The following is a 26,146-nucleotide window of genomic DNA, read 5'->3' as shown; positions in this document are numbered from 1 at the left end:
GAGAAAACCAGCTGTCAGCAAGTTGACAGTGAACTTTACAAACTGTTTTTTGTTTGTTTGTTTGTTTGTTTTTTAAAGCTTTTAGGACAGCTCTTCAACACCAAAATCAGATACTAAACTCAAATCTTATGTTTTCCTTATGCAGGAGGAAGAGATGCCATCTGGACAGAAAGACCCTTTGATTCAGACTCTTACTCAGAATGTAAAGGCAAACAGTATGTCAAAAGGACTTGGTATAAAAAGTTTGTAGGGGTACAGCTATGCAACTCTCTTAGATACAAGATTTATCTGAGCGACTCCCTCACAGGTAAGCAAGACTACCTGCTGTTTTGAGTCTTGTCTATCAGGGAATGCTTTGCAGCATTCTGTAAAACTTGGTCTTTACTTTGGACAGAAACTAAGGTATGATGTAAATACAAATATTCTTTTTGAACAAGAAATAGCCTAGAAAACAAGGATTTAAGACATGCTATTAGAAGGTAAACAATGAAAATGCAATTTGAACAGTGCTATCATGGCAAACTTGAATGTAAAGACACTAGCCACATTCAAGCTCAATTTTGTTACAGCCAACCAAGGATAAAAACCTTACTGATAATAAAATGGGTGTATCTAACAGTACTCATGGGAGGAATATGACAATCAAAATTTTAAGTCTTAACAACAAGATCAAGATTACAACAACTGGCTGGAAAGGCTCTGTAACCGCTTGCTCCAGACCCAGCAGCTTATTTTCACTTCTATACTCCTACAATAAAAATTTTAAACAAATAAGGCTTAGAAAGGTAGGCATTTGTTCAATTACTCAATAGTATCTGCTTTATTCAGACATTGTTCTAGGTGTTAAGGACAAAACAGCAAACGAGACATAAGCAAGCCTTCTTGTAGCTTACAATCTAGTTGTAGTGCTTTGAAAAAAAACTTAGAGTGGAACAAAACGGCTGAATGGAAGCTCCTTTCATTAGAAGTACTAGGAAAAGCCTCTCTGAAAAGATAACACTGTGCCAGGAAGAAAACTACGAGAAGGCACCAACCAAGCAAAGATCTAGGGGAAAGCAAAGATGGAGGGAAGAGAAACTCAAAGGCCTGTGGCACAACATGCATAGCCAGTTCCACTGGTGTGGCTGAGGCTTAATAAGAGGAAGACAAGGCAGGCAGGTGTGAATCCTGTAAGACTTTGGGTTTTCTTCTGAGTATAACAGGAGTTTGCTGGAGAGACTTATGGGAGTAACATTACCTGAGTAGCATTTTTAAAACATGTAGGATATGAGAGGAAGGGAGGAAGAATAGAGAGTCAAAATGAAAAACAGGAATGTCAGCTGGGAGACCATTTCATAGCTCAGTCAAAGGGCGCTGATGGCTTGAACTAGGGCAAAAGTACAAGATCAGGAAAGAATGATTATTTGGAACAATGTGATTATTTCACAACTAGAGGCCTGGTGCATCCGTGGACCGGTGGGGTCCCTCCGCCTGGCCTGTGCCCTCTTGCAATCCAGGACCCCTCGGGGGATGTCAGACTGCCCGTTTTGGCCCTATCCTCACAGGCCAGGCAGCCAGGGAGGAGCCCGGGCTGGGTGCTGCGCAGCTCCCGCTCATCCTGGCCCCACTGCGCCTACCACCACAGCTCGGTAGCGAGCTGCCAGGGAGACGGGAGAGGCTCATGCCACCGCAGCTGCACTTGCCAGCCATGAGCCTGGCTCTGGCGCTCCCACTGTGGGAGTGCACTGAACACCAGGGGGCAGCTCCTGCGTTGAGCATCTGCCCCCTGGTGGTCAGTGCGTGTCATACCGGCCAATCGTCCAGTTGCTTAGGCTTTTTTATATATATATACTAGAGGCCCGGTGCACAAAAATTTGTGCACTGGGGGGGGGGGGGTCCCCAGTCCGGCCTGTGCCCTCTCGCAGTCTGGGGCCCCTCGGGAAATAACGACCTGCTGGCTTAGGCCTGCTCCCAGGTGGCAGAGGGCAGGCCCAATCCCTAAGTGCAGCCCCTGGTCGGGCTCAGAGTAGGGCCGATTGGGGAGTTGGGGCGCCGCCCCATCATGCACAGAGCAGGGCGGATCAGGAGGTTGTGATGCCACCCTCAGTCACGCTCAGGGTAGGGCTGATTGGGGGGTTGGGGCGCTGCCCCCTGCCACACACAGAGCAGGGCCCATCAGGGGGGTTGGGGCTCCATACCCTGTCACACACAGAGCAGGGTCGATCAGGGGGTTGGGGAGCTCCCCCCTGTCACTCACAGAGCAGGGCCAATCAGAGGGTTGAGGAGCTCCCCCCTGTTACTCACAGAGTAGGGCCGATAGGGGAGTTGGGGCACCACCCCCTGTCAAACACAGAGCAGGGCGGATCAGGGGGTTGGGGCACTGCACCCTGTCACACTCAGGGCAGAGCCAATGGGGAGGTTATGGCTCTACCCTGTCACACACAGAGCAGGGCCTGTGGGGGGGGGGGGGGGTTTGGGGCGCCGCACCCTGTCACACACAGAGCAGGGCCGATCAGGGGGTTGGTGCGCTGCACCCTGTCAAACACAGAGCCGCAGGGCGATCAGGGGGTTGGGGAGCTCCCTCCTATCAGGCACAGAGTAGGACTGATCAGGGCGTTGGGGCGCCTTCCCCTGTCATGAACAGAGCAGGGCGGATAGGGAGGTTGTGGCCCCGCCCCCTGTCACTCACAGAGCCGCAGGTCGATCAGGGGGTTTGGGCGCTGCCCCCTGTCACGCTGATCCCGGTGCTGGGAGGCATATTACCCTTTTACTATATAGAATAGAGGCATGGTGCACGGGTGGGGGCCGGCTGGTTTGCCCTGAAGGGTGTCCTGGATCAGTGTGGGGGTCCCCACTGGGGTGCCTGGCCAGTCTGGGTGAGGGGCTGAGGGCTGTTTTCCTGAAGCAAGTGACTGAAGCTCCCAATCGCTCCTTGTTTTCTTTTTTTTTTTTTTTATTCTGGGCCAGCTTTAGCTCTGAGGCCTCGCTGCTGAAAACATCGATACAATGTTGCGGTCCGGGGCTGACTGACAGCTGGTTTCTGGGGTTTTGTTTAGCTTCTTATTTGCAACATAGTACATAGTTGCTTAGAGTTAGCTGAGAGGCCGGCAAGTTAGGCGGGGAACGTTGGAGTCTGCAGTCACTGGAGCAAGCGAGCCTCCCTGCTCGCTTCAGTGCATGGCTGCCGGCCGCCATCTTGGCTGACAGTTAATTTGCATATACTCACTGATTAGCCAATGAAAAGGGTAGCGGTCGTACGCTAATTACCATGTTTCTCTTTTATTAGTGTAGATATAGTCTCATATCAAAAAAAGTAACATTTTATGATCCTTTTAATTTTTGGTTCTTCAGGAAAATTTTATAACATAGGCGATCAGAGAGGCCATGGAGAAGATCACTGCCAATTTGTGGACTCGTTTTTAGATGGACGCACAGGACAGCAACTGACTTCTGAGCAGTTACCCACAAAAGAAGGTATGTTTTCTGAGCCTCCTCAAAAGCAAGATGGTTTTATAAATTGACCCAAAAAGAATTCAAGCTGAGGAAAGCAATCACTTTAAAAATAATTCTATGCTAGAACTGTTATAATTATCTAGCTAGAAAGAAAAAAAATTTAAAAGACCTTAGTATAAAGACTTTAATGAAAGTTTCTCAACTTTTCTCCCAGCCCCTAAGACTCTATTCCTTAGGGCCAAGGAAAGCTATACAGAAACATATATAAATGCGTTCTACTTCAAGGAAACCTAAACTTAAATCATTCATATATTACCTTTATGTTTTTTGTCAATACTGAGCACATAGGCATTTTTTTATTCCCTTAAAAAATTTTTAAAGACAGACTACTACAAATTGAAAAACAGTACTAGTATCTGCTTTCATTATATAAGTTCAGTTAAAATAGAACAATTATGTTAAAAAATGAATAACCAAGGTAATGTTGAAGACACTTTAGCACTAAGCTGCTTAATGAGGATTAAAAAGATGAAAATTAATTTACTTGTTGTCCAAGCAAGGCAGGAGAGTGTAAATTAAATGTCCATATTACTTGGGAATCACCAAGAACTTTGTTAGATACTTTAAATCATTTGACTAGTCTTTTCAGCAACACATTTTGTTCACTGGCATCATAGAAAAGATGCCTTAATAGGATCTGTGAACCCATGAACCAGAAATTGAAACTGGTATCTCATAGGAATTAGATATAAACATACTATAAATTGTGTATATTTCTATATTTTACATTCACAGAGAAATTTCGAAATTTTTAATCATTTAGTATAGGGTCATTGAAGATTCCACCTAAGTTTAATTCTCAGAAATTTAGCAAGCTTGATATTACCTTTCTTTTGTTTCTTAACACAGTGGTAAATAAATATAGCACCATTACTCGGGTCAGTTCTTCACAGACCACCATGAGTCTATAATGTGCAGAAAGTACACTTTCACATAAGACAGAGTGTAGATGTGCTCAATGACACTCAGAAACACACAACCCTTCTGACTCCTGCTCCTTTCCAGCTTTGTTTCCTAGACACTACCAATAGTCCCATGCTTTGTTAAGGATTTACAGATGCCCCAGTTTCTACCTCAGGAAAGATACCATTTCTAAATGTCCATTTCTAAAATACTTCACTTCCCTAGAGTAACATTCAGCCATTCAATCTATGAGCAATGAAGGCAAATATATAACGTTGCAATTATTACAATGTACTTTTCCCTTATAGGCTTTTTCAGAGCAGTTCGCCAGGAACCTGTCCAGTTTGGAGAAATCGGTGGTCACACCCAAATCAATTACGTTCAGTGGTATGAATGTGGGACCACAATTCCTGGAAAATGGTAGATGCTGCAATTGTGTTCACAAGTGCCTTGTTTCATCATGGCAAAAAGTAATTTGCAAACACTATGGTATTTGTTACATTCATTTAAAGCTATTCTGTTTACTATGTATAAAAGTTTAAAATCTAATTGATAGCAGTATTAGATGTTTTTATTAGAAAAATTGCTGAGAATATTTATCAGGTTTTAAAAAGTCATTTTAATAAAGCAAGATATTAACAGAGTAACATTTTTCTGGGGAAGCTGGCTCCCTATTCATGGTATTTTAAGAGATTTTTTGTATATTATTTATCACAATGTTGTAATGTTTTGAGATACTTTTATAACAAAATTAACATCAAAAACTAATATACTTTTTAAAAAATGTTTACTTTTATTAATGTGTATTCTTCCTACTGGTGAGTTAATTCCATAAATCTCTCTTTGGTTTAACTTATTAGATCAGATTAACTTCAGCATATATATCTGGGGGTAAAATTCACATGTTTATTTAAACTTCAGTTTTTTAGCAATAATTGAATATCTTTTCTGAATGTTTAAATAAACATTTATGTGAATATACATTGCCTCAAATATTTTTAAATTATTAAAACGGTTTAGTTTCATTAAGTAAATTTCATTTCAGCTAAAAATAGAATTGAGAATGACATACTGTTTCAAAAATACACATTTTTTCTTACTATACTCAATTATATATTACAATATCTGAATATATTTTGTCAAACTATTCCTTCAAGCAACTGTCTTTGTACTGTTTTTAATATAATTCTAAACAAGTTGTATGAAGAAACTGAATGTGAAGTCTGAGCTCAAAAAGATAACATGATGAGATCGCTACCATTTTACAGGATACTTACTACATTTTTACACATAAGACTTCTAGGAATGAATGTATCAGAAGATGTTTTCAGTCTAACTTAACCTGTACTGACTCAGACTCATTTTTATTTAAAAAGGTATTTTCCTCATTTGGAGAGGGAGGTGGGAATGCTGCATTGTTGCCCTCATTCTGAGAGGATCCTTTCAACATGCTTCAATTTTATCAATGCTACATTCTGTACTTTTCAAACAAGTAGAAACTGCAATAAAGAGATATAGTGTTTTTTTAAGGCTGAGTTCTTTATTTTTGAATAGTTCATCTCTATAAGGAAAATTACATTTATTCAGGATCTACCAAAATCCCCTTGTATCTTATAATACTGTATCTGTTGTGTTTATGTATTATGCTAATCTATCTTCCTGTGACATCAATTTTAAAGTTTCACTGTTTTAAGCCAATAGTTGTTAAATGCATTTCTTTCAAGTCAGGACAAAAATCAGTTTCTCTGAATAGAAACTGTTCTAAGTTAAACCACCTATACTTTATTTACAAAACATTAGTAAGGATTTGTTTCTAACCTTTTTCTCATGAATATATAATTTTAGTGATTAAATTAAACAAGACCGTTAATTGATTCAATCATCTTTATTAACCTATCAATGTTACATTTTATACATAATGTCTAGTTGTCTTTTCAAAGAGATCTATTTTTAGTACATCATGTTAATAGTACAAAGCCAAATAAGATGGCTAAATTTCAACCTAGCATTTTAATAACCTCTGGACAAGGCAAGCTAGAAAGTCAATCACTTTACACACATAAGAGTAGTGTTCCAAAATTACTAGGAAGCTGCTACACTTTTAAGCAGGGGAGGAAAAAACTTTCATTTTGGTCTTTTTTTGTGGTCTAGCAAGTTATACGCTCAATTAACAGCAACAATGATATCATAAAAAATGCTCTGCTTTTTAAATTTCTGAACTTCAATACAAATTAAAATAAAATAATAGTATTGGAGTCTTTTGGGAGGCAAACAGCTACACTTCATCAATGTAACTGAGCTGCTTTATCGATAACCGGGTCCAGGTTGAGTATAGCCCTGACCAAAGGGAGGACGGTTACGTGCATAAGGGTTAGGCCCACTTGGAGGAGGGGTTATGGTACTTGCAGACTGAGTAAAACCTGGTCTTGGTTGATAGGCCCCGGCTTGGCTTGGAGCCATTCCAGGTTGTGAGGCAGGGGCCACAGTATAATTAGTAGGCTGAGAAGTCTGGGTAGCGTAAGTATGTGGAGGGTAATTGCTCGCCTGGTACTGCTGTGGCTGTTGAGCAGGCAGTTGTTGAGGCTGACCAGAAAAGGCAGCAGCTTGTGCCTGGGAAGTTGCTTGCTGGCCATATCCCTGGAACTGCTGAGGTTGCTGGGGTCCAGTCTGCTGACTATAGCCTGCTGAAAAGGCAAAATAAATAATGTATATACTATATTTTTCTGTTGATAAAAATTTTCCAGAGAAATAGCCTTTACTGTTATGGACCAAAAATGATGAGAAATTTAGCAAACTTAATCCTAAGTATTTATATAACAAGTAAGGTAGTAGATTCTACCATGTAATCTTATTTCCACACTAAATGACATCAAAAATTTTCTAAAAATTTTTTAAACCCACTCATCTTAAATTGAAACCTGTATACATATATTTCTTCACTACCAACTGCTTCTACACTATATAATCCCTGAAAGCATAATTCCTAGTAAAGAGTAAATGCTCAAATGATAAAGCGCAGAATTAATGCAAAAACTAGTCATTAGTCTGGTTTTGAGGGAAGGACTATTTAACAACAGTACCAAATAAAAATACATTAGAGAATTAATATTTTTAAATGAAACAATGGTGCTACAAATACATCTAATTGTGATGCTTTAAAAGTTTAGTCACTCTATAAAAACTAAGCCATTTAAGAATAAACATTAAGTACCCATCTTCACAACCCTTAATATTTTCACTTTTTTAAGATCTGGTATCTGATTTTTTTTTTTTGCCTTTACAACTCAATATTATGATTTAGCAGTAATAACATAACACACAAAAAGCATACGGTATTGCCCCACAAAAGCAAAATCTATATTCATTATTTACTAAGGATATAAATTGTTTTAAAAGAAAAAGTCTGCTTCACTAAAAACTTTTATCTCTACCATGAAACACACCTGCAGCTACTTGCAATGAAACCTCTCCATTGACTGGAATCCTGTCAGCATTAAATACCAGATACATAAGAAAATTATTAAAATATGTACAACCCCGCATTTGAAAAAAAAGGATTGAATGAATTTGTGTATATTCTGAACTCACCTTGAACCTGGGTTCAAAATTTACTCATGAAAGAAACCTTTTTGACATAGTCCATGAATAAAACTGGAAAAAGGTCAGAGGGAAACTGGCAAACCAACAGTGTCAAAAATGGTCCAATGCTACTACCACCACTTAGTCTCCAAGCGGAGTATTCAGTTGACTATTCCCATATCTCCCAATCAAATTCAAATTAATAGGACTAGTGGGATCAGAAATACAAAGACAATTTCAAAAAAGCTAAATTTTACTCAGAGTGGAGACCCTGACTAAAATCATTAAGAGCAAGCTTAATTTTTAATAACTAAATCAAATATCTAATGCATTTTACTTATATTTCCTAAATACTGAACTAAACTCAATTCATGATCAAATCTTGAATGTCATACAGTTTCTCCTATCTTCTACATAAAATTTTTTAACTTATTTTTTTACTATAAGATTATGAAGAAACAGATGGACTCAGCTTTTATACTGAAAAGGTCTGTTCAACTTAAGACTGTGAACAAAAAAACAAAACAAAAAATAAAACAAACAAATAAAAAAAAACCTGCCTTTTCATCCTGGCAAAAACGAACAAAAAAATCTAAACTGGCTTTTTCACTAAGGAGTCTGGAAACAACTAGATCCTTAATTTTCTCTTAAGAGAGAGACTGACCCCTAAGGGCCTAAGATGCCATTTTCATTAGCAAACTAGTAGAGTCTTTGACTACAACGTGGCAATACTTCCAAATTATATGTATAGTTTCCCTCAAACCACCATCCCCTCCCTTAAAAAATGATTAACTTTGGTGAAGAAACCAGAAATCATAAGAAATGAAAATTCTGTTTTGAACAAAGGAATAGTGGGGTCGTATGGTCCACAAAGCCTAAAATATTTACTATCTAGCCTTTTATGACAGAAAAGTCTGCCAACCCCTAGCTTGGTTTGAGAATGCAGAATGATACAGGGGAGTAATTAACAGGGAAGTAATTAGCTGGAAAGTCAAGTGCACTGGGTTCTTATCTAGCAACCCTACTGAATGGCTGCATGTGTTTCAATGCACCACAACCACTCCCAACCCTAGTTGCCTCATTTATTAACATGGGTGGATGGGACAAAATCAGTGGTTCCAACCTTGCTGATTTTAGAATGACCTGCAATACTTTCAAAATATCAAAACCTGAGTCCCACAAACTAAATGAAACAAAATCTCTGGGAGGAGGGCCCAGGTGCCTGTAATTTTCAAGAAAAGCTCTCCGGGTGCTTCTAAAGCTCTGAGATTTCTACAAATTACATAATTTGTAACATTTTGATTTTTCTTTAATTTTAAGGATTTGCATCCTAAAAATAACCTTCCCTCAAATATCATAATCCAAGTTTAAATTCATTCCACCTATTTTATACTAGTGGCCTGGTGCATGAAATTCATGCATGGGGGGGGGGGGCGGGGGGGTGTCCCTCAGCCTGGCCTGCACCCTCTCCAATCTGGGACCCCTCGGGGGATGCCCTGTAGGATCGGGCCTAAACCAGCAATCGGACATCCCTCTCACAATCTGGGACCACTAGCTCCTAACTGCTCACCTGCCTGCCTGCCTGATTGCCCCTAACCTCTCTGCCTGTCAGCCTTCTAGCCCCCAATTGTCCCTCCTCGCACCAACCTGATCACCCCCAACTGCCCTCCCCTCCTGATCACCCTTACCGCCTCTGCCTCGGCCCCATCACCATGGCTTTGTCCAGAAGGTCTCTTAGAAGGTCTCCCGGTCTAATTAGCATATTACCCTTTTATTAGTATAGATAATTAAAAACTAGCAGCTAGAGGTTAAATCACTATACAGCAAATCAATCCAAATAAAAATTGCTGTGTGTGTTAAGATATGTCAAACTGCAATTAATGATAGAATTTTGTAGTCTAGTTCAGGGACAGGCAAGCTTTATTTTCTGTAAAGGGCTAGAGAGTAAATATTCTACATCTTATGGGCCTACTAGAGGCCTGGTGCATGAATTTGTGCACCAGTGGGGTCCCTTGGCCTGGCCTGTGGGATTGGGCCAAAACCGGCTCTCCAACATCCCCCAAGGGGTCCCAAATTGCAAGAGGGCACAGGCCAGGTCAAAGGAACCCACCAGTGCACGATCAGGGCCGGGGAGGGATGTGGGAGGTTGGCCAGCCAGAGATGGACCGCAGGAGGGCTCCAGAGCATGTCCGGCCCATCTTGCTCAGTCCCGATCAGCCGGACCCCAGCAGCAAGCTAACCTACCGTCTGTCCCCTGGTGGTCAGTAGTACACGTCATAGCAAGCGGTTGAGCGGCCTTAGCATATCATTAGCATATTACACTTTGGTTGAATGGACAACCGGAGGACCAGACACTTAGCATATTATGCTTTTATTATATAGGATGATCTCTGTTGCAACTACTCAATTCTGCCATTGTAATGCCAAAGCACCAATAGACAGTACAAAAATGAATGAGTGCAAATGTGTTCCAATAAAACTTTATTCACAAAAAATAGGCAACAAGCCATATTTGGCCTGTGGGTTATAGTTTGCTGACTCCTACTCTAGTTTTTACTACAAAACTCCATAAAATAGAAATTAGGCAAGATTCAGATAAACTGATTGTAGCTGAAATTTGACACTTAAATGTTTCGTTGTAAAACAAGAGTTGAACACGAACTCTCTAGCAAATGTAAAAATTACCTGAATTGTTATAATCACTATGTTCAAACTATACTAAAGTGATTTATCATATTTAAGTATGGATAATCTTCAATGGTCAGATGATAAAATCTCCAGGATGTCTACTCAAAACAACTATATTTAATGTTCTTAATTGTCTGAATTAGGTTTTATACAATTCTAATTTTTTTTTTTACCTGTTTTTGGTATTCCTATATACTTCGGAGAAATTTAAAAACCTAAGTCACTTAATTTGCTTCTTATTTACAGGGCTGGGCAAAAGTAGGTTTATAGTTGTGAATATACAAAACAGAGTTAATAAAGCTATTATAATAATCATAACCTGCATGTCTTTTCCATACAAACCATGGTAAGCCTACTTTTCCCCCACCCTGTATTAAGATCACCTTTCCATGTATGAGGAAACTATGAGTATTAATATTTTTACAGACACTAAGAGTATACTGGGATTATGAGTTACATTAATGAAGTGAAAAAACCTTCCATTTTTGCAATCTAAGTTACCTAAGGGTAAGCTGATCACATCAGCAGGAGATAGCTTTGTATTAAAAACTTTTTTATACTATGAGTTATTACAGAATCATCTACTATGACTGTTTTACTTGCCCACTGAAAAACTGAAATGTTGATTTACAATAAAATATTTACACAAAATATTTTAAAATAAATAAAAGAAATGTTATTTCCCTAATAAGTAAATACTACCTGCTATGACAATGTAAGTACTACAAATCAAGGAATTAAGAAGAAAGGATTAATGTTTAGTGAGAATAGCAAGAGCTCAAAAACCATGAGCCAGATCCTTCTGGACACCTGCTCACCTGAATACTGAATGCCATACTGCTGTGCTGGCTGAGGTGGTGCTTGCGGCTGCTGAGCACCATAACCAGCCTGCTGTGGGTACTGCTGATACATCTGACCTAAAAAAGACAAGAAAGAGGCAGGTTTAACTCAGTAGAAAAACAATACTTTTAAGGCACATTTAATTCTCTGCCCATCCAAACACATAAACATACTGAGTAACAAAGACAGAATGTTTGTTCCCCTTTAAATGTCAATGAATAGACATTTAACAATTTAATGAAAATTTAACAAGTGTTTTCAAACCCAACTACCAATAGGTATGTACTGCTAATGTTTAATAAAAATCAAGTGAATCAATAAATAAAAATCTAAGAGACACACATTAATAGCTCCCATATCTTTCCTAAAACACTGTATTTGTCATCTAAAGATTTGAACCTTTTTTTGGTTACCATATGAATGGACTCTTTGGTAGCAAGGAATTACAGTACATGATATCTTTCATTCCAGACCTCAAAGACACCTTTGGCATTTTGACTACAGTTTGCTTTTCCATCATCTGAAGATCCTAGCCAATCACGGGGAATCTGATAAAGCCTAAATAGTTCCTCAATGAACTTTTTAATAATGGTAGACCTGTTTAACACTGGGGATGTGTACTTGGAAATGAGAGTACTATTTATGTCAGTAGACTACAGTTCCTACAGAGAAACCCTTCAGACACTTTTATTATCTGTGATTTCCAAACAAGTTTTTCTTGATTCATGTCTTTATCATCTTTACTACTTTACAGTTGTTCTAATGGTGGATTTATCTCAATCTAATGCTTAGAGCTCTCATTCTAATATCTAGATAGCATTTAAGTCTTTAAAATTTCATGGTGACTAATGCTTTCAAAAATATTCAAACTATCTAATGTTGATCAAAAGACTGGGAATAGCCTGGCAAGTGTGGCTCAGTTGGGTGCACATCATTCCATGCACCAAGAGTTCGCCGGTTCAATTAGGGTCAGGGCACATGACTGTGGCACATGTGGGCTCTATCCCCAGTAGGGGGTGTGCAGGAGACAGCTGATAGATGTTTCTCTCTAATCAATGTTTCTATCTCTCTGTCCCTCTCCCTTCCTCTCACTCTAAAATTAATAAAAACATATTTTTTAAAACGACTATGGTAAAATAGCATACTTTTGGCAGAAAGAGACTACTAAAATAAGTCAACGCAGCATCCAGTGCCACTTTAACTGAAGTGCAGCAGGCAGCCAGCACTCACTTGCTTCTGTTGCTGAAAATACATCTTACCACCACATGGCGCCTTTATACAAATAGTTAGAGCACCACCTAGTGTTTGTTTTCAAGTGAAATGTGTACTTTTAAAGGTCCTTTTATGTATGGGCAATTCACAGAACCAACATTTAAATATCTGGAAGGCACCCTAGAGATCAGTAACTACAATAATTCTCACACATTTATCCACAGGGAATATGTTCCAAATGGATAACTGAACCACGGAGAGTACCCAACTATATATACATATATAATGTTTTTTCTATACATAGCTATGCTATAGTTTAATTTATAAACTAGGCACAATAACAGATTAATAATAATAATAAAATAAAACAAATATGACAATATACTGGAATGTAAGTTATGGGAATGGCTTTGGGGCCATTATTAAATAAAATAAGGGTTACTTGAACACAAAGCACTGTGATAACACAACAGCAGGTATAACCATATACAGTGTGGGTATACTGAACAAAAGAATGACTCATATCCTAGTTAGAATGACTCAAGATTTCATCCCGCCACTCAGAACAGTGCATAATTTAAAAATTACAAATTATTTCTGCAATTTTACATTTAATATTTCAGACCACAGTTGACTGCGGGTAACTCAAACTGCAGAAAGAAAACTATGGAAAAGGGGAAACTACTATACTTAGCCAATCTGCAGAGCTCCAAGAGTATAAATGAGGCACCTCAGTACCTGCTGTCCTGAGCTTGTGGCACAATTCCCTTCACATATGGCAGCAACTTTTAACTGGTGTGCCACAAGACTTTTTAAAACATGATGCCAAAACCGGTTTGGCTCAGTGGATAGAGCGTCGGCCTGCGGACTGAAGGGTCCCGGGTTCGATTCCGGTCGGGGGCATGTACCTGGGTTGCGGGCACATCCCCCGTGGGAAGTGTGCAGGAGGCGGCTGGTCGATGTTTCTCTCCCATCGATGTTTCTAACTATCTATCTCTCTCCCTTCCTCTCTGTAAAAAATCAATAAAATATATTTAAAAAAAATAAAATTAAATAAATAAATAAATAAAACATGCAATACCTGACTATTTAGTCAGGGACACTGACCTCTTTTCCCTTAGAGTCCAGTGGTTCTCAACCTTCTGGCTCTTTAAATACAGTTCCTCATGTTGTGACCCAACCATAAAATTAATTTCGTTGCTACTTCATAACTGTAATGTTGCTACTGTTATGAATCGTAATGTAAATATCTGATACGCAGGATGGTCTTAGGCGACCCCTGTGAAAGGGTCGTTCAACCGCCAAAGGGGTCTCGACCCACAAGTTGAGAACTGCTGCCTTAGACTGTCAAATAAAAAAATGACAACAGCCAACACAATAGCTATCTGGTGTGAATGCCCTATCCTGAACCATAAATATATGTCATATAATACAGCTGCATCTTATTGGTAACATCACAGATTAAGGTTGCATCTGATTGGTTAATTCTTGGTACCAGAAATCCTTATATGGGCACCTGATTTTTTTAAAAGTCACTTTGGAGCAAAAATAGTAGATAATTACTACCACTATAGTTTTTGTAAATAAATCAAAATTATACTTATTTTTTATCAGGTCAGCAAAAAATCCATTTCTTGGTGTGCTGAAAAATTGTAGTAATTAGTTTATGTGTGCCATGAGATAGAAAAGATTGAAAAATCGCTGACATATGGCAATGACCCCCTTTTTATCATAATATTGTAATACTGAGCTTACAAATTATATTTCATTCAGAATTAGATTTTCTTTTAAAACTACTGGTTTAGTCCAATTTTCACAATTTACAGTGAGAGAATATCAAAACCCACAGAGTAAATTACCATCCAAGCACACATCATCTAAAGAAAAACAGTTTGATTTTAAAATACACTTTTTTCCTCAAAAGACATTATTAATAGAACTACCCTTAAGATAAATATGCTTTACTTCTATTTTAAAAATATTTTTAAATTACGAAAGTAATACACAGTTGCATAAGGGAGAAGGGAGAAGAAAGAAAGTAGCACCTAAATTAAAAGTATCACCTCAATGAGTCACCTCTGACCCCAGGGTCATCACTGACTGGTATGAATCCTTCCAGATCTTTCACCTTGTGTTTTATTCACATAAATACTTTCTTAGGTTCTTTTTTCTTTTCAATAATCAGAAGCATACATAACAGATTGTTCTATTTGATGTTGTTTTTTTTTACCCCAAAATATACCATATTAGTAAATCAAAATCTTTCCCTCCTGTGTTCATAGCATGAATACAAGCATTTACCATTACCAGCAACGCTGCAATAAACATTTCTGCATGTGTACTTTTCTGCACATGTGCTCTAAGCTCTATTTTACCTTCACTCTGACCTGCTTGTGTCTGAGCTCCTGTATATGGTGGCTGCTGTGGCTGAACTCCAGGGGGATGAGCTGCAGAGGAGGAGGAAGCAATGCTGTCAGGCGTTCCTGAACGGTCTTCTGCAGGAGCACTGGGTGGCCCTGGATGGTCATAAAAAGTCAGTTCAATTTCTAATGCAAGACTATTCCCCAGCAAGCTCAATTCATAAGTATGGTTAAAAGAGACTAAAAATAAAAGTACTACAGAATAAACATAAACGTAAATGCAGCATTTTACATTTAATATATATATTTTATTCCTTTGCTCCAGTCTCTTAAGAATCCACAGCTACAACGGGAAATCCTTCCCTATAAAGTGCAGAGTGCTGTATTTCTGAGTAGTAACCACCCCCTGCAAAAACCAAAACTCATCTCTGCAATACCAATGTCCTCTACATCATGCGATCTAGTTTGTAGGTCAACCAAAAGTAAAATTTCATTCTTTAATGGGTTGGCACTGCCATTAAAGAAAATACAACCCTATAGTTTGGTATTTAAGGATACAAACACTATTTCTCACAATTCCTTCTCACATGCCCCCTTCAGCTAAACTAATCTATTCCCTATTCCACCAATATATGTATTTTTTTCTGCCTGCATTTCACTTACCACTATCCCTCCACTGTCCCATTTTCACGCATCTAAATACGACAGTCTTTAAAACTCAGTTATAACTCCACAGTTCTAGTAACACTTCTTCACCCATAAATACTTTTTCCTCTTGTGAACTTCTATAGAGCATACTTTTATTATGACTCTTACCAACTTCTGCCTTGCATTTCTGAGTAGATTCCATCTTCCCTCTTACTACAAGCTCTTTGACCAGGTTCCTTTTTGATTCTTTTCATCTGCCTCACAACCCCTACCTCTCTTATCCATGGAGCTACTCATATTGTTCCAAAATCATAAACAAAGCAGTAAATGGAGAAAATTCACTAAATTTCCAATAATGTGACAGTCAAAAAAGACATTCTGAAGACAACTCGTGATATGCTTACTCCTTTAAGTTCTTTTTGTTTAGAAAATATAGGAGAGTGGTTAAAAGCACAGGTTTTGGAGGCAGACTGCCTAGGATTGAATCCTAGTACTTCCACTTAGTAACTGTGTAACTCTGGGCATGTTACTTAATCTTTTTCTGTGCCTCAGTTTCCTTATCTGTACAAAAGAAATACTAATTCCTATTCCATAAGGTTCCTGGAAGAATAAGTTACAGGTGTTTATTAAAGTGATTATTTAGCAAGAGCTTATTAAAATATTACCACTTACAAAGCTCCACATAAGTACTTACTTGCTATTGCCAGCAGACTAATTTCCCTGAGGGCAAACACTTAACCCTTGCACTAATATATCCCAGAACTTAGCACTGTGTTAGGCACACAGTTGGCAGCTAACAGTCCAGATTTGATGAGAACCTAAACTAGGATTTACAGCAGTGGTAATACAAGAGAAACTGATGATTACCAGAGTAAAATGGCTGACTGCTCCTGTGTGCCTCCCGTTTCACTGACACCTACACACATGTAGACAAATTCATACACACATCCCTCCTATAAAAAACACTGTTATTGCCGAAACCGGTTTGGCTCAGTGGATAGAGCGTCAGCCTGCGGACTGAAAGGTCCCGGGTTCGATTCCGGTCAAGGGCATGTACCTTGGTTGCGGGCACATCCCCAGTAGGAGATGTGCAGGAGGCGGCTGATCGATGTTTCTCTCTCATCGATGTTTCTGACTCTCTGTCTCTCTCCCTTCCTCTCTGTAAAAAATCAATAAAATATATTTTTAAAAAAACACTGTTATTATCCTTAAAAAATGTATTACTTTGACTGCTCTTTTCTCCCTTGCATGTAATTAATGTACATTATCCAATCTGTAATAGTTCATCCCTCCTTCCCCTGTCCATTCACTATTATAGCTGAGTGTTTCACCACATCATACCGGAATAACTACAAAGTATTCTGACATGTTTTCAATGTGTATAGTTTTTGTATTTCAACACACAAAACTACCAGAAAAAATGGTCTGCAAATAATGTGATTGTATTAACCATAATATTCTGGCCTGGCACATAATATATTCTAATAAAAAATTTTAAGACTGATCTCATATATAATTATTTACTCCTCTCTGGCATTTCTTGAAGTTTTAAATATAAGAAGCTGTAATATTAACTCATTTCAGTTGCTTTAAAAATGTGTTTTTCAGCTGTGTCATTTGTCTATAGTCTTCTTTTGTCAAGAACATACATCATATACAAATATGAGTCTCTTCAGAATTTTACAATTCTCTCTAGTGAATAATCTCATAAAAGTATCAAAGAAAAATAAAATTAACAGACTGAATCTTACATTTCTAGTTAATAATGGCAAAGTAAACTAGTCGGGTAAACCCTTCCATAGATAACAACTAAAAACCTGAACAAAATAAAAGAAAACAACTATTTAAAAATCACTGAAAGTCAACCAAATGTCTGCAGAAATCAGAAGAGTTTACCCCCAGTGGGATTACAATGGGAAAGAAATGCAAGCCTTGACCTCTGCAGCTCGAAGAGAAAGCCACAGTGTTAACTTCATGGCTAGCCAAGCACCTAGAAATTTGAAGGCAAAATCCTTAAAGTAAGAGACCACCAACAAAGGAGACCAAAAATCTGAGTATAAACCAAGTCCCAAATTCCTAGCTGACCAGAGTTAGGAGTAGGGCAAGAGACAGCCAAAAGGGCTCAGAAAAAAAGCAGCTCCTACAACTGAAAGAACTGAGCAGAGATGGCAGCTGCCCTAACTTCGTGGGAAGACAAAATGAGCAATTTGAGTCCATACAAGTTAACTCCCTGCTAGAGCAACAGTAACAAAAAAATTCTCAAAAGAACCAAAAAGAATGCCAAGTCATTACAACATATTAACCACGATGTCCAGTTTTCAAACACTACCAGGCATACAAAATATTAGAAAAAATGTGCCCATACCCAGGGGAAAAAGGCAGGCAAAAGAAATGTGACTCAAAATTGGCCCAGATATTAGATATAGCAAACAAACATTTCAAAGCAGCTATTATAAATATTTTTGAAGAACTAAGTAAAATTACATTCAATGAGTTAAAATGAAATAATCTTAATGAATGTAAAGGTAAGCAATCTCAACAGAAAAAAATAAACTATAAAAAGAACCAAATGGAAACTCTAGAGCTAAAAGCAAAAAATAATTCTCTAGAAAGGTTCAATAGCAGAATAGAAATGGCAGAAAGAACCAGTGAACTTGAAGCGAGTTCAATAGAAATCACCTCAACTGAAGAATAGAGAGAAAAAACAGTGAAGAAAATAAAAGAAACTCAGAGACCTATGGGACAATATTAAGCTCTCCAATGTATGTGGAACCCCAAGAGAAAGAACCAAAAAAATGTTAAAGAAATAAAATATTAAAAGGAAGAAATCACAGTATAGGTGTTATTATAAGATTTAAAATATTCATATAGCCTGCCTGGTGTTGCTCAGTGATTAAGCATTGACCTATGAACCAGGCGGTCATGGTTCAATTCCCAGTCAAGGGCACATGCCAGGGTTTCGGGCTTGATCCCCAGTAAGGGGCATGCAGGAGGGAGCCGATCAATGATTCTCTCTCATCACTGATGTTTTTCTCTCCTTCTCCCTTCCTCTTTGAAATCAGTAAAAATAATTTTAAAAAGTATATTCATATAAAAGCACTTTCTATACTAAAGCAATTTAACCAGAAATGTACATTTAAATTTCTCTAATTTCTGATCAGAAGAGAGACCAAGACAGTAAATATAATTTAATCATGAAACAAATATTAAATGATATTATTTTTAAAAAATAAGATTTCTGATTTATTTCTAAAATTGATAAAATTTACCTAAACCAAATAGTGGTTATTCTATGAAGAGGAGTTTTCTACTAACTGGGAGAGGGTATGAGAATGCTTTCTGGGAACTGGAAATCACCTACATCTTGATATAGTTGGGGTTTTATATAGGTGTATACATATGTAAAATTTACTGAGCCTTAAGATTTGTGCACTTCACTATATCCAAATTATCCTTCTTTTAGAGAAGAAAAGGGAGGGAAGGAAAGTGAAATCAAATGAAGAATGGGAGGAAGGAACTAACTTACCTGAAACCTGATCATCTGTTAAGCCAAACGCTGACATGACATTTTTACTGATTTCATCTTGGTTTTTTAAAGGATCAAAAGCTGACATACTTGCTGCCATAACCTGAGTAGACTGTTTTCCAGAAGAATCAGAAGCAGCAGGCTTTTCTTCCCTACCATCCATAGTATCTATAAGAGGAAAAAAGACAAAAACTTGTTTCCATTTTATCTATACTCACTAAGGGCTAACAAAAAGAAGATAGGGAAATACAGGGTGGGGAAAAAGTTGGTTTACAGTTGTGAGCGCACAAAAGTTTATTCTTGTATTATTATTTATTCATTACTATATTATTTCCCATACAAGCAACTGTAAGCCTACTTTTGCCCACCCTGTATATAAGTATATATAGTGTGGAATGTTAACAGTATTTCTGAACACAAGATTAAAGATCATTCTACTTTCTTCTTTATACTTATTTACATTTTTAATTTTAAAACTAGGAAAAATAGTGAAAAAGAAACACAAGATAAATAACACCTTTTTCAAAAAATTCTATCAACATTTTTCCCTAAAGATTATCAGATGAAAAAATATATATAAGCTCCTTAACAAACGGAGAAAAAAATTTTACTTTTTTTTAGTTCTTGGAGACCCAAGACCTATACCTTAATATCAGACACATACTGAACACTTATTTATTTTGTAAAAGGAGAAGATATTAACTAAAGTTACAATTATCAACGTTTATGTTTTATTTCTACTGTCTACTGGTCTATTACCAGATTACATGGAAATCCCAAGCCAACCAATACACTAAAAACATTATTTTAACTTGCTTTGTTTTTGTTTCAAATAATTAATTAATTAAATCCTTACAGACGAAATGAAATGTGTCTGGGATCTGCTCAAAATAATATGGGAGGAGTGGAAATATGGTGGAGTATAGATGACATGATGATGACTATGACTTGAGGTTGGGTGTAGGTTCATGGGATTCATTTCAGTATTATGTCTACTTTTATATATGTTTAAATTTTTCCATAATATACTATTTTTAAAATGGAAAAATAAAATTTAAACATTATGAGCAGGCTACTTTTAAACCATTTTTTTCTTCTAAGGATACTAAGGTACTCAATAGGTATTTATACTACTACTTTGTAAAAGTAAAGGGATTCAAGAATAACCCACATTTTACAAATAGGAACCTGAGGTCAAGATAAAGAAAGATATAAAAACAGAACAAAATATAAAAGTAAAAAGAATATTGCTAACGATTTACTCAATTAAGAGTTAGTAATCAATTTTTTTCTGTTACCAAGCAAGTAAATAAACATGTTATTAGATCACATCTTTAATCAAGAAAAATTTACAGTGGGGCCTTGACTTACAAGTTTAAATCGTTCTGAGACTGACCTCATTAAGGAGCTCATTAACTCAAATTACTCTATCAACTCAATGCAAAAAATCGGCCGAGAGACAGCCGGTATCTCAAAAAACTCGTTAGTCGGGACACTCGTAAGTCAAGGCCCCACTGTATCTTGTAAAAAAAAATATAAGTACTAAGGGGAATAAAAGGACATAAGGGCTTGTATCTCTCATTCATTCCTATCATTCCACTGGTTATACTAACATTTCCTAAATTTCTAGAAGAAAACTCCTACGAATACTTTTTTAAAATAAGTCCACCAGTTATCCATCATCCTCACCAATTTTCCTTCCTCCAATTCCAAGGCTACACCCCAAGAGTATATCACATCAATCTTACAAATTATGCACCCTCACACTACTACCTTCCACTCCCTATGCATCCTTCCAATTGCAAACTAAATCCATCAGAAAACACAATACATGTCCACCCGCCTACTAGTTGCTCCATTAGCTAGCTGCTAGAGCTATTGTAAGAGATCAATCAGTATCTAAGGTAGCCTACACATCATCTGCTTCATAGAGAAAGCAAGTGTCCAAGAACCACTGCAAAGGTAGAGCACTGAAAATCATACATAGCTGCATATTTCTGTCAATTCCAAATTTACTGATAAATCTTGTTTCATCTGAATATAAATAGTACATGTCATCTGTAAGATGGGAAAAAAACTAATTTTTCTTTGCATATTTTAATTAAAAATTGTGTTTAAGATAAACTTTACGGTATGCCATTAGAATATACTAATCTAGATTTTTTTTTTTAATCCTCACCTAAGGATCTTTTTCCCATTGATTTTTAGACTGAGTGGAAGGGAGGGAGAAGTGGGAGAAAGAGAGAGAAAGAGAAACACCAATTGGTTGCCTCCCACTCACACCCTGGGCTGGGGATGGATCCTACAACCAGAGGTTATGTGCCCTTGACCGGGAACCCCTGACTAGGAATAGAACCCATGACCCTTTGGTCCAGCACTCTAACCACTAAGCAAAACCAGCCAGGGCTAGAATTATTTTTTACTTGAAACTACTTGCATACCAATTGAAATGAAATGATTTCAATTCCTAAGGTTCATTAACTATTACACTGAAAAGGATTCAAGAATCTAAGGCAGCGGTTCTCAACCTGTGGGTCACGAACAATGAAAATACATCCTGCATATCAGATGTTTACATTACGATTCATAACAGTAGCAAAATTACAGTTATGAAGTAGCAACGAAAATAATTTTATGGTTGGGGGTCACCACAACATGAGCAACTGTATTAAAGGGGCGCGGTATTAGGAAGGTTGAGAACCATGAAAAATGACCTATGTCACAAACCCAGAAGTCTAAAACTAGACTCAGTCACCAAGAAAGCATTTTAAAAATGGGATTCCTGGGTTCTGCTCTCCAGTAGACCTATAATAAGACCTAGGAATCCTATCTAATAAAGAGGGAATATGCTAATTGACCCTCACGCTGTCACAAAGATGGCAGCGCCCACAGCCAATAAGGAGGGAATATGTTAATTGACTGCCCCGCCCTCAAAGATGGTGGTGCCCACAGCCAATAAGGAGGGAATATGCTAATTTACTACCACACCCTCAAAGATGGCAGAGCCCACAGCCAATAAGGAGGGAATATGTTAACTGACTGCCCCGCCCTCAAAGATGGTGGTGCCCACAGCCAATAAGGAGGGAATATGCTAATTTACTACCACACCCTCAAAGATGGCAGCGCCCACAGCCACAAGATGGCCAGCAGGGGAGGGCAGTTGGGGGCGACCAGGCCTGCAGGGGAGGACAGTTGGGAGCAACCGGGCTGGCAGGGGAGAGCAGTTGGGAGCAACTGGGCCGGTAGGGGAGGGCAGTTGGGGGCAACCGGGCCGGCAGGGGAGGGAAATTGGGGGTGACTGGGCCACCAGGGGAGGGCAGTTGGGGGCGATCGGGCTGGCAGGGGAGGGCAGTTGGGGGCAATCGGGCCAGCAGGGGAGCAGTTAGGCATCGATCAGGCTGGCAGGAGAGTGGTTAGGGGGTGACCAGGAGGGCAGGCAGGCGAGCGGTTGGGAGCCAATAGTCCCAGATTGTGAGAGGGATGTCTGACTGCCGGTTCAGGCCCTATCCCACAGGGAATGGGCCTAAACCGGCAGTCGGACATCCCCTGAGGGGTACCAGATTGGAGAGGATGCAAGCTGGACTGAGGTACACCCCCCCCGACAATCCTGATGAACAGCCAGGTTTGGGAATACACATATGAATACCAGCAAAGGCAAAAATAAAAACATATGACAATGGGAGTGCCATCTGAACTCCTACTGAAGAGTGTGTGTTTTTTTTTATTCTGCAAAAAGATGTAAGAAGGACGTTTTTTAAAACAGTGGAATCACGGTCTACCATTTTCAGGAATACTGGTGGAAGGTCCTGGTTCACCAGGTGGTTCCAAGCAATCCAATAAGCGATTCACTTTATTTCGAAGTTCTATGAGTTCTCGACGGAGATATTTCACCTGACTTGATTCAAGGGGTCTTGGCTGGCCATTAACTGGAATAAAAGAATTAATTTGGTGAAAATTAGGAAATGTTTTTGAGTAAGTATATTGACAGAATAATATGCACTAAGAAAAGATAAATATAATTTCTTTAAAAAGTGAAACAAAATCAAACAAGATACTTATTAATGTCACTTGAATGGTAACTATTTTTAAGGAAAGAATTATTTATTGCTAATAATTTACTTTTTGGAAAAAATACATATTCATTAGTCTTTGCTGATGCCATATCTATGGCTTATGATCACACTCTTTAAAAAGGTTTCTCAGAAGAATTTAATGACAGTAAAATAAATTAAAACCTATAGAAAGCTCTGGTATCATTTCTTTAAATCTTTATTATTGAGAGTATTACAGATGTCCGCCTTTTTCCTCCATTGCCCACTCTTCCCAGTTCCCATCCCACCCCAAGCCTTCACCCTACTGTCTGTGTCTACAGGTCATATATATATATCCCTAATATGCAAATACACCAAATAGGGGAACAACTGGTCACTATGATGTGCGCTGACCAGCAGGGGGCGCATGTGGAATATGGAGGGCATCGGTTGCTGGGAGATGGTGGAGCAGGTGAGCGGAGGCACCAGACCAAGGCAGGGGTGCCAATCGCTGTCATTGGGGAGAGCCTCTGGTGGTTGCTGAAAATTCCTTGCTCCTGCACACCGCGGTCCTGCTGCCTGCTTGCACCTGCTGCCAGCAACAGCCCCACTTGCACCCAGCACCGGCCCCAATTGTTCAGCGCCGTCAGCAGGTGTGAGCGGTGGCTTCCGGCCCTGATCACCCTTCAGGGCTTCTCCAGCTCCCCCTGCTCCTGAAAAGTAATCAGGGCCAGCAGCCACCGCTCACACCTGCTGCCAGCGATGGCCCTGCTCACACCTGCAGCCGGCACCCAGCGCCGGTCCCAATTGCTCGGCACCATCAGTGGGAGCGAGCAGCAGCTGCTGCCCTGATTGCCCCTGAGGGCTTCTCCACTTCCCCCTGGTCCTGAGGGACAATCAGGTAGCAGCTGCCACTCACACCTGCTGCTGGCGCCAGATCCAAATCACTTCGCATCATCAGCGGGTGCGAGCGGGAATGGCGCCCTCAGTGCCTGGGAGCAGCAGCGGGGCTGCAGGCAGACAGGAGACTGGGGGCTGTGGCGGGAGGGGCCGGGCAGGGGCACGGAGGATGGGTCGAAACTCGCCCGTGCCCACCGCAGCCTTAGGACCCATAGCTCCTTTCAAGGTGCACAAATTCATGCACTGGGCCCCTAGTATGTATATAAGAACTTTAGTTAATCTCTTCCACCCCGTCCCTTTCTAATATTCATCAGTCTGTTCCATGTTTCCATGCCTCTGATTCTGTTTTATTCATGTTTATTTTGTTCATTAGATTTCTTGTTCACTTATTTTGATTTTTATATTCAATTGTTCATAGATAGGTATTTGTTGCCATTTTATTGCTCATATTTTTTTCTTCTTTTTTGTTACCACTTTATTGTTCATATTTTTCCTCCTCCTTCTCCCCCTCCTTCCCCCATCTCCCCTTCCTCCTCCTCCTCTTCCTCCTTCTACAATATCCTTTGCCCTAGCTGGTATGGCTCAGTGGATAGAGCATTGGCCTGCAACTGATGGGTCCCATAACCCTCCTCCTCCTCTTCTTAAAGAATACTCTTCACCCTAGCTGGTTTGGCTCAGTGGATAGAGCGTTGGCCTGCAGACTTAAGGGCCCTGGGTTCAATTCCGTTCAAGGGCACATGCCCGGGTTGCGGGATCAATCCCCAGTAGGGAGCATGCAGGAGGCAGCCAATCAATGATTCTCATCATTGATGTTTCTCTCTCTCCTTCTCCCTTCCTCTCTGAAATCAAGAAAAAAAAAAATATATGTGAATACCCTTCAACATTTCATGTAATACTGGTTTGGTGGTAATGAACTCCTTTAGTTTTTCTTTTGTCTGTGAAGCTCTTTATCTTCAATACTAAATGATAACTTTGCTGGATAAAGTAATCTTGGTTGTAGGTTCTTGCTATTCATCACTTTGAATATTTCTTGCCACTCCCTCTAGCCTGCAAAGTTTCAATTGAGAAATCAGCTGAGAGTCCTATGGGCATTCCCTTGTAGGTAACTAACTACTTTTCTCTTAATGCTTTTAAGATTCTCTCTTAGTCTTTAATTATGATGCGTCTTGGTGTGGGCCTCTTTGGCTTCCTCTTGATTGGGACTCTGTGCTTCCTGCCCTTGTAAGTCTATTTCTTTCACCAGGTAGGGGAAGTTTTCTATCATTTCTTCAAATAGGTTTTCAATATTTTGCTGTCTCTCTCCTCCTTCTGAAACCCCTATAATGTGAATGTTGGTATGCTTGAAGTTGTCCCAAAGGCTCCTTACTATTTTCATATTTTTGGACTCTTTTTTCTCTTTGCTCTTCTCATTAGGTATTTTTTGATTCCTCATATGCCAAATTGTTAATTTGATTCTCAGAATCCTTACTCTACTGTTGAATAACTGTAAATTATTTTTTATTTCAGTTAGTGTATGCTTAATTTCTGACTGGTCCTTTTGCATGTCTTTGAAATTCTAAGATCCTTGAAAGTCTAAGTCCCTTGAAGCTCTCATTAAGATCCTTGAGCAATTTTATAACCATTATTTTGAACTCTGTATCAGTAGTTTGCCTTCTTCCATTTCTTTCATTTGTGACATTTTTCTTTGTCTCTGTATTTTGGCTGCTTCCCTGTGTTTGTTTATATGTATTAGGTAGAGCTGCTATGTCTCCTGGAATTGTAGAGTGGCCTTGTGTAATAGGTGTCCTGTAGGGCCCAGTGGCTCAACCTCCCTAGCCACCTGAGTTGAGCACTCTAGGTACACCCCCGTGTGGGCTGTGTGCACAGTTTTGTTGCATTTGAGCCTTGATTGCTCAGGCCAATTGCCTATGAGGACCAGCTGCAACTACAGTGGAAGAGCTATTGTGCAGGAGACACCCCTATGGAGC

At 39.1% G+C, this 26,146-nt stretch overlaps 1 protein-coding gene and 1 long non-coding RNA gene across 2 annotated transcripts; one reads left to right on the top strand and one right to left on the bottom strand.

Moving 5' to 3' along the window:
• Nucleotides 1–150: 150 nt before the first annotated feature.
• LOC139001279 (uncharacterized) lies at nt 151–5,924 on the top strand. Its single transcript, XR_011469934.1, has 3 exons — nt 151–307; nt 3,331–3,453; nt 4,704–5,924. It is a non-coding gene; the product is annotated as an uncharacterized lncRNA (long non-coding RNA).
• A 337-nt stretch (nt 5,925–6,261) lies between these two features.
• LOC139001280 (protein TFG-like) lies at nt 6,262–23,247 on the bottom strand (the record flags this gene model as incomplete). The annotated part of the gene is made up of 5 exons (XM_070402982.1): nt 6,262–7,079; nt 11,481–11,579; nt 15,090–15,230; nt 19,249–19,416; nt 23,028–23,247. Coding segments are annotated over 5 exons (1,008 nt in total), but the record flags the coding sequence as incomplete, so codon positions are not given.
• Nucleotides 23,248–26,146: the final 2,899 nt, after the last annotated feature.

The sequence above is a fragment of the Myotis yumanensis genome, unplaced genomic scaffold (assembly GCF_028538775.1).
Source record: "Myotis yumanensis isolate MYYU_CA2020_CCGP unplaced genomic scaffold, mMyoYum1.0.hap1 SCAF_291, whole genome shotgun sequence".
Lineage (NCBI taxonomy): Eukaryota > Metazoa > Chordata > Mammalia > Chiroptera > Vespertilionidae > Myotis > Myotis yumanensis.
The sequence above is the reverse complement of the archived record's forward strand: the minus strand, read 5'-3'. Positions and strand labels throughout refer to the sequence as shown.